Genomic DNA, 12,833 nt, shown 5'->3' with positions numbered 1-12,833 from the left:
GTTGGCAACTTTTTGCAACTACTTGAGTTGAGTAACGGGAAGAAAAGCTTTCCTGAATTGAGGATTCTTAAATGCCAACTCCTTCTATGCCTCTGCTGCCAGGGTGATTTTGTGCTTCAGGAAATCACTCCAAGTAGAAAACAATTTCAGCATGGAGTAAGAGCTTCTGACAGAGACCAAGTGTTGCCAGCACTTGCTCCAGGTGCTCCTGCCAACATCCCCTGTAGGAAGGAGCCCAGCCGCCAGGGCCCGTTGGCTTTGGCTGCCCTGTGGCAGAGAAGCGCCCCGGGGCACAGGTCTCTGGGGCAGGAGATGGCACCAGCGTTGCCAGGGCTCGGGGGGCGGCAGCTCTGCTTGGGCGGGGGCTCCGTCACGCCTGCCGATTTCAGCGCTGCCCTGGCCCCAGGGGTCAGAGCAGCGTCCGTGCCCCGGCCCACAGGTTCCTCGTCTGTGTCACACCCGCGGGTTTAGGACGGCCACCGGCTGGGACGTGTCCCAGGGAGGCCGTGCCAGCTTCTGTGCGAGGCCCCGTGCCCTTCCCGCTGCGGCTGCATCGGCGGCCCTGGGGGCTCCTTCTGCTGCCCTGAACCCGCAGAGCAGGGCAGCGTTTGCCAACGGTTTGAGCCGCTGCGAAAAATGCTGTCTCAGGGCTGTCTTAGACACTTGGGGTGAGGGGTTCCTTCCAACCTGGGCCACTTTGGCTGGGCTGGGAGCGGCCCCAGGGCAGGTGACAGTGTGTGCATTGGCCCTTTGTGACGCGGTGCAGCAGCGCGGTCACCGTGGCTTGGAATGGCACAGGGTGTCCAAGGACCCTTTGTGACACGTGGGGACATAGGTGCTGGCGGTGACGCAGCCAGGCCACATTCCTTGGAGCAGGCGACGGGACAGGACGCGCCAGAGCGGTGCTGTGAGGAGCCCCCGCACAGCGCACTCGTTTGTGCCTGACCCAGAGCTTCTACGAGGAGTGACTCGTGCAGCTGACCTCACGGCCAGACTGCACGACTTGGTGACTCGGAGGTTTTCCAAGTCATCTCTTATCCCCGTGGCCTGTGGCCTCCAGGCCGGACTGTGGGATTTGGTGGCTTGAATCGTCTACGAGGAACCTCCTGTCATTGTGGCAGGAGCCCTTGAGACCAGAGTGCAGGACTTGCTGTCCTGCAGCCTTCCTGAGGCTTCTTCTGCCACAGGTGCTTTCAAGGCGCAAGTGCACAACTTGTTGCCTCAGTGCTTTCCTGAGGCATCTCTCTTGAAAGGTGCTGTGGCATGGCGGGCAGATTTCTCGGCCTGTCCAAAGTGTTCAGGGGAAAAAAAAAGCAAAGGCCCTGGAGCTACCCCAGCACAAGAGCCTGAAGAGCCCGAGCAGATCCAGACACTACAGGATGGTGAGTGGCAGAGCTGGGCCACAGGGCTGATGGCTGCAGCCAATGTGGCCCCATCCCATCCCATCCCTATCGCAGCCTGGGCAGGGCAGGGCTGGGCTGTGTTCTCCGGCCTCTCCCGCAGCCCCTCAGCTCTGGCTGCTCTCGCTCTTTGCCAGATGCAGCCATGGATGGCACACAAGAGCAGAGGCCTGCCGGTGGAAGCTTCCGCAGGACACTGAAGGTACCTGCAGCCATCCCCGCCTGGGCTGGGCCTGCTGTCACTGCTCAGCCGAGCACCGCGCTTGGAGCACTCCATGGAACACGTCTCTCTTCCCTGTCCTTTGTTCTCCTGCAGATGATCCGAAAATTCCTGCGCATACGGCGTAGAAACACCAGCAGCACGGCAGCTGAGGGCTCAGCTGAGCCTGACTGTGGGCTGACCGAGCCCCAGGCAGAGCCTGATGTCAACACGGATTTGGCTGAGCCATTAGAAAATTTTGATGCTGCATTGAATGATCAAAGGGCAAGGGCTGACAAGGCAGTGGCTGAGGCTGTGGCCCTCCAAACGGCTGACACTGGAGAGACTCAGGGCATCAGAGATACTGGCGCCACGCCCACTCCCACTGCCATTCCTGCTCCCGCCGTGGATTTTATCCAGAAGAGTGGTATTCCTTCTGAGCAGCAGGTAAACAGCCTGGGGCTGGGGCCAGAGGCCTCCCAGGATTGCGTGTCATCTCCAGCCACGGCCACTGGGCCCCCTCAGCCTTTGAGGCCGGCACAGCGTGGCAGGAAGGGAAGCGATTCTTGGGGGAAGCTGGTGAAGTTGCTCTCCTAGACAGCGGCCCAAGTCTTCCCCATGCCTTTTCCAGGTGCCAGCCATTGTGAAGAAGATGCACCAGAATTTTGCATCGCATGGAAATGTGGATACCAGGCTGCCCATGAACATCGTGAGGCTGGCCGAAGAACACCCAGCTGATGTGGTGCTGACCCTCCTGCGCTGTGCCCCAACATGTGACAGGTATGGGCCCACCTGCCTGGAGAGCTCAGGCCTCCTCGGCCTTTAGGACCATGGCCCTGCACGGCCCGTGCAATGGGCTCTGCCAGAGCGGCAGACAGGTCCGGGACCCTCGGGCCCCTCTGTTTCCCGAGCCTGCTGCCGTGCTCCCTCCCTGCCCTTCAGGGCACCGGGGCTCTGTCACCCGGCCCCCAGAGCCGCACAGGGCATGGTAGTGTGGCTGAGATGCCCCTGACACAGAGCTCTGATCCCACAGAGCTGCTGCAATGATCTGGAGAAGCATAGGCTCATCGAGTCTCACAGTGGAGAAGGTTCTGCCAACACTGCTCTGTGTGATGGAGGATTGGCCTCTGCACAGCACGTTCACCTCGGATGGGGACAAGGAGGGCGTCTTTGCTCTGGCTGTGAGTTTCTGGGCATTTGCTCACCCCCAGGTCGCCTCTCCAGCAGCTCTCCATCCTCTCCCTGCCTCAGGCCCTGGGCTGAAACCTGGCCTAAGGGCAGGCTCAGGGGCCACCAGGCCCGCTGCTCCCCCTGCGTCTCCCCTGGGGCCCTGCCACATGGACACCTCGCACTGAGCGCTCTCCATGGCAACTTCTTTTGCAGGCAACTCTGGTGGTGTGGGTGATTGTCCAGGTGCCTGAGTGCCACGAGGCAATGATCCTTTTTTCCTCCCGCCTCTTTGTGGCTCTGCTTTTCCATGTTGTCGTCACCACACAGCAGATGCCACCACAGGAAGTCGATCACTTCTGGAGAGCGTGCCGAGAGGAACACCACCTTCCCAGCGACCCCAACAGGTCTCCGTCCTCCCGTCCTTTCCATGTCCTTGTGGCCAGTGCCAGTGCTCCCAATGTGACCCGGGCTTTGCTCTGCACACAGGTTTGCAGTGCAGGTCATGAAGACCCTGCTCTGCCGGCTGCAGTGTGAGAATGAGGTGATGGCTGTGGAGTCCAAGCATGGCTGGGACACCATGCTCTGTGCTCATACCCAGTACTATGCTGTGGCTCTGCTGGCCAGGTGAGACCCCCTGCTCCCTGCTGTCCCTGGAATTGGTGCCCTGTGCCCGGGCTGCCCCACACAGTCCCTCTGGTCATGGGCCAGAGGGCCTCGTCTCTTTAGGGACGGCCGAGCAGACTGGAAAAGGCTGGGAGAGGAGGGTGCACAGGAGTGGCCACCTCCCAAAGCACCCACGTCCCCTCCAGGGATGCTGGGGAAAGACTGCACCTCTGGGAGTCAGTCCTGAGAAAAGTGTGCCCCCCCCTACTCAGGCTCTTTCTTCCTTTTTGCCCCTGACAGGGAGATGCGCCATGTCTTGATCCCTTTCTCTTCCTGCATCGCAACCCGCATGCTCCGGCTGCTCAGCATTGAGAAGCCAGGCTGCGATCTGCCTTTCCTGGCATTCCTTGTGGAGGTGAGCCTGAAGAGCAGCGCTGCCTGGCTGAGCTGCCTCCCAGCTCTCTGCCCTCTCGCAGCCGCATCCCTAGCCTCCTGGGATGGCACCAGCGCCCTGTGCTGCTGCTGCCTGGGGCTGGCCCTGGGCAGTTCTGGGCTCCTGCCAGCTGGGCCCTGTACCACTGCCCTGTGCCTTTCAGGTTCTGGAATGCCTGGACTGGACTAAATGTGGTGGCTGGGTCCTGAGGGTCGTGTCGAGGTACCTGCGGACCGAGTGCAGGAAGAGGTGTCGCCTGGCGCTCAAAGGCCTGCTGGTGCTCAGCAAGGATCCCCTGATGGTGAGAAGGGGGCAGCAGCTGAAGCTGCACTGGGGAGAGCAGCCCCATGGGCTGGCTGGGCTTCAGGAGCTGAGGCAGCTGCTCCCAGCTCTCCTGCCTCAGCTGCCCGAGTGCTTTGGGACAGGCCTTTGGTGTCTGGGCCCTGCGGCAGCAGGCTGGGCTTGCAGTGCCTGGGCGCTGTCGCTGGTGCAGCTGTTCACAGCTTCACAGCGCAGCCTTGTGTTCCACACAGGCCAGAAGAATGTGCTGCCTGTCTGAAAGCTTTGTGGATCTGCTGGCTGATGAAGATGGAGTGGTGGTTGCCCTGACCCTCCGTGTGCTTACTAATATGCTGGAGAGCGAAGACATCCTGGTATCCAGCACCACCGCCCCAAAGCTGGCTGAGGCACTCCTGGCGCTCTTTAACAATGTAAGGTTCTGCAACCCGAGCCACAGGAATTGGGTGCTGCCCAGAAACCTTGTGCTGTCTGCATTTTCAGGCCTTTGCCTAGGTGGGCCTGGAGTAATTGATGCTTAGGTTTTTTCCTTTCCTCTAGGAAAATAGCTACATGCAACTGCTCTCCATTGACCTCTTCTGTAAGGTGATGGAGTTGGTAGTGAAGGAGGGAAAAAAGCGCCTGAAGGCAACTGTAAACAAGAGCCTGTACCTACTTTTATTCTACTGCCATGATGAGAACCGGCGTGTGGCAAATGTGAGGTTTTGTGCATCCCTGGGACGGGGGCTCAGCTGCCTCCTGCCCTGCTGCAGGAGGAGGAGGAGGCTGCGTCCTTCTCCAGGCCTTGGCACAGGGATGCGAGTCCTTGTGCCCTGGGCTGTGGTGCCATCTCTGCATCTCTGCTGCTCTTCAGGCCTCTCGGGAAACCCTGTATTGTGCGGCCAAGTTCCTGAAGAGGAGGGATCTCGAGAAGCTCCTGACAAAGGAACATCCCTTGACTATCGATGACTGCAAGGTAAGGATGGCTTGGAGAAGTGGCAGCCTCAGCCTGGAGAAGATCCGTGGCCGCGGGGCTGGCAGCCGTGGCCCCTGCCCAGTGCTGCACCCGGGGGCTCCAGCCTGCGCCCCACACGCCGCTGCCTTCCCTGGGCCCCGCGGGCTCTTCTCCAGGCTCCTGCGGCCCCGAGCCGGGTGCCCGTGGAGTCCCGGCCCAGCGGGGCTGCGGGCACGGGGCGGCACCGCGGCTCCCCGGGCAGCAGCCGGCCCTCTGCCCCCTCCAGAGCCCGGCGCCAGCGGCTGCTGGCCGGGCCTCAGGGCCGTGCGGGCAGGGGAGGCCGGGGCTGGGCGCGGCCAGAGCCCGGCCCAGGGGCTGAGCCCGCGCCAACCCTTCCCTCCTGCCGCTCTCTCCAGCTGGCAGATGACAGGATCCTAGCGGCCGAGCACCTGCGCCGGGCCCTGCCCTACCTGGAGAACCCACAGGAGTCCCTGCCAGAGGCAGCCATGTGGTTCTTGGGTGAGCCACGAGCCCGGGCTCCCTCCCTGGCCCGCCGCAGCTCGGCCCCGGCCCCGGCTGCTGCTGCCCCGGCTGCAGCAGCGGCATCTGGGCCCGGCGCCGTGGAGCCCCGCCTGCCCTCGGGGCTGCTGCCGCCCTCTGGCAGCCGTGCCCTGGGGCGGCAGCTGGCGGCAAGGGCCCGGGCTGAGCCCTGCCGGGGCAGGAGGCCGTGTGGCCACAGGGCTGGCAGCGGCGCTGGCAGGGAGCCGTGCCGCTGGGGCCGTGACACGCTCTCTGAGGGGGCAGCCAGGACAGCTTCACCTTCTCAGTCAGGGTGAGTGAGGGCAGCGGGCCGTCAGCGGCTCTGGCGGGGGAAGCTGCACTGCCCGGGCAGACAGCTGCAATCCTCAGCTCTGGAGGCCTTTGCTCCCTGTGTGGACGAGGGCTGGATGGGATGGCCCTGGCAGGAAGATCTCCTAGGATTCCCACAGATCCAGCCTCTGACCATGTCTCTATTCTTCTCTCTTGCAGCCCTTCAAACCCAGAGGCAAGACAACAGCTTGTCATGCTCTGAACCTGCAAAATGAAGCCGGCTTTCCCCAGAAAGCTAAACAACTGGGGACGTCTTCTGAATCCAGCAAACCGGTGTCCCAAGAACACACCAGGAGACACTGAAGAGGACACCATCTCTCAGTGCTGCTGGAGCTCCACGCACAGCTGAGGCTGAGCACAATTCTCCTGGCTTCACACCTCTCGCTCTTTGTACTTAGCTCCCTCCCCCCAGCCCTCAGACCCTGCCCATCCCCCCTTATTCCTTCCCAGCTCATCCCTTTGCTTGGCCTTGAATTAATAAACACTTTGGCTTCTTCACTTCACCTGCGTCTCTGTGGAGCTGAAACGGTGTAAAATCTGAGCCCTAGCACACACAGGCCCCTGCTGCCGTCCTCTTGCGCGCCGTCTTTTGTGCAGAGACACAGAGGAGCGAGGCCGCGTCAGGTTGGAAAGGTGCCTGTGCTGAAGGTCCAGTTCCACAACACTGTGCAGTTTAAGGTCCTACTGAGCAGCCTGAAGCTCCCGGATTTTGAGAGAGCCAACCTGAGGACGCTCTGAAGCCAGCTGTGAGGGATTCCATGGCAAGCATCTACAGAGGGCAAAGGAGCTTGGAATGCTGGAAGCTTTCAAGAATAGCTTGCTGAAAGCACAGCAGTGCTCCATCCCTGCACAGGGTCGGGGAGATGGCAGAAGCAGAGACCATCAGGCCTTAACAGGGAGCTTGGGGTGTGCCTAAGGGCAAGTGAAGCAGCAGCAGCAGCAGCACGGTGGCCGAGACTCGGACGCGTGACCCAGCCAATGGCCCCAGCGCCGTCAGGCAGTTCCGGGATCCCGGCTGCGGTTCTGGTGCCCAGAGCTGAGGAATCGCAGCCCCTGCCTCAGAGGCTGCCAGAAAGCCAAGCGAGTGAGAGCAGAGGGAGGGCAGCCTTCCAGTCTCTCCTGGGCATGGCCGCAAAGCAGCCCCTGCTTCTCCTTCCTCTGCCCGTGTTTGCAGTGTGCTGATGGCAGCGCCAGCCAGGTTGTGCTCTGTCTTCCAAAGGCTGTGGAGAGCGGGCAGGAAAAGTGCTGCGTGCACAGCGGAGAGTCCTGGAAGGTGCTGGCGAGAGCGTCCTGCGGGATCAGGGCTCTGGTCTCTGGCCGGGAAGAGCCTGCTTTTGCTGCTGTGAGCGCAGGCAGGAGTGGAGGCAGCGGGCAGCTTGTGTTTGTAGAGGGCCTGGGGCTGCATGTGTCAACCTCCAGCTGGAATCACACTGGGGGAAATGCCAGCTAGAGCTGGAGCGCCTGTCCAGATAGGACCAGAAAGAAATTCAGCCTTGCCAGGGTTTCTTAAGAGTGTCTTGGCATTCCCCAGGAAAGCTTCCAATCCGGGGAAAGGCCTCTGGGGGAAAGGGGCTAGCTGCTGAAGGAAAGTGCTTTCCTAGGAGCTCCCAGTGATGTAGGAACAACTGTCCTCCTTTGGCTCTCTGTGGTCCTTTCAGTCCTTGAGGCCCGTTGCCCTTGGCAGACGGACAAGGGAAGGGAGAAGGCTGTGAAGAGCAGGTTTGGAATCCAGCTGGACCTGCAGAGACCAAGGCAAGCACCTGCAGCAGAGTGTGTTTCCCCCCTTTGGACACAGGTGTGAGCAGGAGCATCTCTGTCCAGCTGCCAGCCCCAAAGCTGTCTTGGAGAGCTGTAAATTCAAAGGCCTTCCCGCACACACGTCTCACGTCTTAGCTGTCTGCTGTGTTTCAAGTCTTGGCAATATGCATTTGCCTCTTGCTTGCTGGAGGCTGCTGTGGCCCAGAGGGCCAGCACCGAGCTGGGCTGTGTGGGCCAGGCAGCAGGGAGAGTCTTGGCTGCTCTTGCTGTGTGCGTGGCCTCAGAAAAGGCTTGGAAGCTTTGCCTCCCAATGGGCCCTGCTCCCTGCCTCTTCCTCTGCATCTTGGAGAGAACAAGGCAGGCATTTCTGGCAGCTGGGCATTAGCAGGCCTTCAAATGGGGGCGTCTTGTGGAGCAGGCCCAGCTGAGACACCCTGAGAGGAGCCCAGCGCTCCTTGCCCCTCTGCGCTGACACGTGAGCCTTGTCTGCTTTCGGGATGACCCTGGCTGTGTCAGGGGGTGCTACGTGGACACGAGACAGCCGGTCCTGTCCTGCTGGGTCCCAGCAGTGCCTGGCAGCGGTCCTACCGCCCCGTCAGGATGCCGGCCAAGAGAGGTCCTGGAAGCTGAGGGAAGTGATCTGAAGCTTGCGCGAGTGCCTGCAGCTCAAGGTCAAGGGCCTTCCCTCAGGACAGAGCAGTCCTGAGAGGTCTCTAGAATTCAATGAAATCAGCAGACAAATGCATTGTCCACCAAGAGCTCTTTTATTGGCAGGATGTTAGGGCTCTGCACCCCAGCACAAGGCTTCTTCGCCACGTCCAAATTTCAGTGGGTTGCTGTAGGAATTCTATCAAAAATCCCTTCCGTCTTTAGAGTGCTGAGGTGATTCCATAGGCAGGGGCTTAGAAGGAAACACATTGCGTCAGAATCCTAGACCTGAAGTTAATGTCCACCTGCTGGCCAGGAGGAGTCTCAGCGCACCAAAGCAGCTCATCTTCCTCATGCCTTCCCTGCACAGGGCTGATTCTGTAGCCGCCCTTAGGTCTTCCCAAAGGCTATGTCTCAAGCTTTTTATCAAGTCACTCTCATGTCAAGTTAGGCTTCCAGGTTTTGCTGATGTTAACTGGTGCTAAGGACTTCTGGATATCTGTGCTAAGTCCTCTTCACTTCTGTCAATTGCTTGTGCTTCCTTCCATCGAACAAAGGCCTTGTTTCATTCCTCAATGTGCCTGATGCTGGCCCAAGTCTTTTGGCACTGCTTGCTTTCCTGTGGCATGTTCTACCTGCCCCGAGAGTAAAGAGGGAGCTGGAGAAGGAGCTTGCCGGGCTGCTCTCCATCCTTTAGCAGCAGTCCTGGTGAAGCGGCCAAGTCGGAGCTGAGCGCAAATGGACCAGCCGTGCACGGGAAGGGTGGGTGGGAAGGATGATCCAGGAACCGTAGGCCTGGCAGCCTGAGCTTGCTAGCGGGGAAGGCCTTGGAGCACATCCTCCTGAGTGCCATGCCACGGCACTTGCAGGGAACCAGGGGGTGGGAAAGCTCTGCGCAGGCATGGGGACAGCTGCGGGTCTTGGCAGGGTGTTGAGCTGGGGTTGCTGTTGCTGGGCGTGTTGGGGAAGGAGTTCTCTGAAAGGTGAGAAGTCTAGGCTGGAACTGGGGTCACTTTGAAGGCAGCACCTGTGCTATGGCACAGCTTTGGTGATGGAGGACTGAAGGAATAGCTGGGACTTTTTCTCTTAGTCATCCTGCTTCTCCTGCAGAGAAGAAGAGGGGAGAGCTCTACTTTCTTGGCCACTTCCATATCTGGAGCAGGGGGAGGATTAGCCCTTTTGCAATCTACTCATTTGTTTGGGCTACTTTTGTTGCACTGAGTGGACTTTCATTCCTGGAGAGCTTTGATTCCTTAAAAGAATTAGGTTCTTCTCATGCCTTCCTAGGAAAATGTTTGAAACCAAAGCAAGGCCTTTGTTTTGCCTCTGTGTGGTCTTCTGCTTTGCAAAGTGACACTCAGAGGATGACATTAATGGAAATTTCTTGCTGCTTCTAATTACTGAGATGATATCTTGGTGTTAAAGATGATCTGCATCGGGGAATCACATTTCTTTGCTGTATGTTCAGAGGATAATTAATGTTGTCCTTTGGTGACTTTAAAATCCAACTCATTATCTACTTCCATTTAGGCTTGTTTAAATTTGTTAAAACCCAGGACTGATGAGAAGCAGCTTTACTACGATGCGGTGATAAATTTCTTTGTTAAAGGATCTAGAAGATCTGCTACTAAACAGCCTTGAAAGCTTTGAAAGGGAATTTTTCTCTTTTTTTGTAGATCAAAGACGTCCTTGAAAGCCTTCATTTACTGACAGTGATCAGAATAGAAGTTGGAGATGGAATTGTGGGCAATGCCATTTCCTTTGCTCTGTACAAAGGCAAATAATTGTTTTTCTGGGTTTGTTTGGGAATTTAATAATAAATGGAAATGGGATGGCTATTTATTCCCTAGAGGAGGTTTCCTTAGAGCAGTGCCATCTCCCTAGAGCTAAGCTCCTGCCTCAATTTGGAGCCTGTCTTCTTCTGCTGAAGGGGTGTGGGCAGGCTACAACAGCAGTATGGGATCTCTGAGCATGGGAAAGATCCAAACCAGGTAACTGGGAAGGCATTTTGGAGAGTCTTGGGGATGCCGGTAGGGCCCCACTTGGGAATCCTGCAGAATCTCCCTGGTGTAGAGGGTGCAGGACTCTGAGCAGCCTGAAGAAAGCCTTGTGCTGATCTTGGTTAGGAAGTGGTCCTGGACCATAAATACATCCCTGAGCCTCCAGCAGCCTCCAGCCCCCAGTCAGGAAGATGTGCATGAGTCTGGGGAAAAAGCCACTTGGAAGAAGTCTTGTCCTGGCAGTGTGAGAAGCAGAGATGATAAATGTGCCTGGTTGTTACTCAGAGATTGTTCCTCGCCTGCAGCTTTCAGCACCAAGGAGCACGACAGGGAGAACTGGAACGGGCAGCTGAAGCTGCTGCTGGAGTGGAACCAGCTGGACCTTGTCAGCGACGAGATCTTCAACAATGACCGAAACTGGCAGGTGCAGCCCCCTTCTGAGGGAGTGCTGGGAGCTGTGGGGAGGGACACATCCCAGCAGGAGCCACTGTCTCAGCACCTGGGCCTCTGTGTCAAGAGAGTGTCTATTGCTCCCGCACTGACCGTCACATTCTGTTCAGCCTGGAGAAGAGGAGGTCAGACCTCCTTGGCAGCTGCTGCTTCCTCACAAGGGGCAGCTCCCATCTCTACTGTTACAGGGACAGGACCCCAGGGAATGGCTGGAGCTGTGCCAGGGGAGGCTCAGGCTGGAGACCAGGGAAAGGTTCTTCTCCCAGAGGGTACAGGGCGCTGCCCAGGCTCCCCAGGGAATGGGCACAGCCCCAAGGCTGCCACAGCCCAAGGAGCATTTGAGCAACACTCTCAGGGATGCACAGGGTGGCATTGTTGGGGTGTCTGTGAAGGGCCGGGGGCTGGACTCCATGATCCTTGTGGTCCTTTCCAACTCATTCAGTCAGGATAGTCCATAGAGCCAGCTCCATCATTCCCTGATGATCCATCCATTCTATCATCACTGGTTAGAAAGGTGATCTGCCCATGCCAGAAATGCTCTGGGCCATCTAGCCAAGGCAATTGTGCACAGAAAAAGCCCCCGGCCTGATTCTGATGAAAGTGTGACAGTGATTGTGTATCAGGCCATAGATGAAATTTACATGTCTCACATGTGATCCCTCACATTTGCTTTTCCAGTTCTTCCTAGGCTGCTGACCTTCAGGATGTGATGTTCACAGCCCTGGTGAAAGACAGGCCCAAATTTGTCTGGCTCTTCCTGGAGAACGGCTTGAATCTGCGGAAGTTCCTCACCACAGGGGTCCTGAGGAAGCTATACACCAACAACTTGAGCAGCCTGGTGTTCTGGAACCTGCAGATTGCCAAGAACCCCTACAACGATGCCCTCCTCACCTTCGTGTGGAAGATGGTGGAGGATTTCCAGAGAGGTTTCAAAAGACATTACAAAAACAGCAAGGAGGAGATGGAGATACAGCTTTCAGTGAGTGAGGAGCATTACCACATAACCATCACCACATAATAAGTCATTCACTCTTAACTGCAAATGTCAAGATTAAATTAAATATATGATTTGCAATTGTTTTTTGCTTGTAGCTTACAAGCTTTTCTTGAAAATGTCTTTGTTTCACATTAACTTTTTTGATTAACCAATTCCAGGCAGTAGACAGAAAGGTGGTTTGGGCCCTCCATTCTACACATGTTGTACCTTTAGAGTCTGTAAATTTCTGCAACCAGCTCGATTTCTAACTCATGACTTGTGATGTAACTCCTTTCAGTTTTTATACAGCAGATATCATTTCATATTTCAATTGGAACTTCATATTGTTTCTAACACAATTAGAGAAACTCTTAACGTAATGGTAAAATCTTTGTGTACCCAAAATAACCTCTAAATGGTTTCAGTATTATGGAGCTTTTTATTCGGAGCAACAACAAATGGCCTTTATATTCTTGATTTTAACTACAGAGGAAGGGGAGGAAGAGTGTGTGCAGTCTGCTCTGCTAGATATGATTGCAGGACCTTGCTCATCAAACCATCTGTTTACCATGACAGCAAAAGCTGCTGTGCATAGTTAGACAAAGGGGCCAGTGGGGTTCAGCAGAGGCCAGTTAGGAACGGAGTCAAAGCAAGGCAAGCAGATAGTAAGATTTTGCTTCACAGAATCATTGGACAGTCTGAGTTGGAAGACACCCTAAAGATCTCCCCGTGTGACCCGCATGCCATGGGCAGGGACCCTTTCCACTAGACCGGATTCCCTAAAGCCTCATGCAAGTTGGCCTTGAACACTTCCAGGATGGGGCATCCACAGCTTTTCTGAGCAACCTGTGCCGGTGCTTCACCACCTTCACAGAGAGGAATTTCTTTCAAACATCTAATAATGCCCTGGCCTCTTTCAGTTTGAAAACATTCTTCCTTATCCTATCACTCCATGCCCTCATCAAAAGGCCCTCTCCAGTTCTCTTATAGCACTCTTAGTTGCTGGAAGGTACTCTGAGATCTCTCCAGAGCCTTCTCTTCTCCATTCGGAACAACGCCTGTCAACCGTTTCTCACAGGAGAGCTGCACCAGGCC

At 56.9% G+C, this 12,833-nt stretch overlaps 1 protein-coding gene across 1 annotated transcript in view; it reads left to right on the top strand.

Annotated features, from left to right (window-relative positions):
• LOC136303885 (transient receptor potential cation channel subfamily M member 8-like) overlaps positions 1–11,780 on the top strand; it is a 63,345-nt gene extending 51,565 nt beyond the window's left edge. The window contains exons 2-3 of the mRNA XM_066207584.1: positions 10,618–10,736; positions 11,451–11,780. Coding sequence (XP_066063681.1) covers positions 10,618–10,736; positions 11,451–11,780 — 449 coding nt within the window. The remainder of the gene's footprint in view (positions 1–10,617; positions 10,737–11,450) is intronic.
• Positions 11,781–12,833: the final 1,053 nt, after the last annotated feature.

This window comes from Chamaea fasciata, unplaced genomic scaffold (genome assembly GCF_029207755.1).
Source record: "Chamaea fasciata isolate MVZ Bird 193981 ecotype frontalis unplaced genomic scaffold, bChaFas1.0.hap1 SCAF_42, whole genome shotgun sequence".
Taxonomy (NCBI): domain Eukaryota; kingdom Metazoa; phylum Chordata; class Aves; order Passeriformes; family Sylviidae; genus Chamaea; species Chamaea fasciata.
This window is presented reverse-complemented; position numbering and strand designations above follow the sequence as displayed.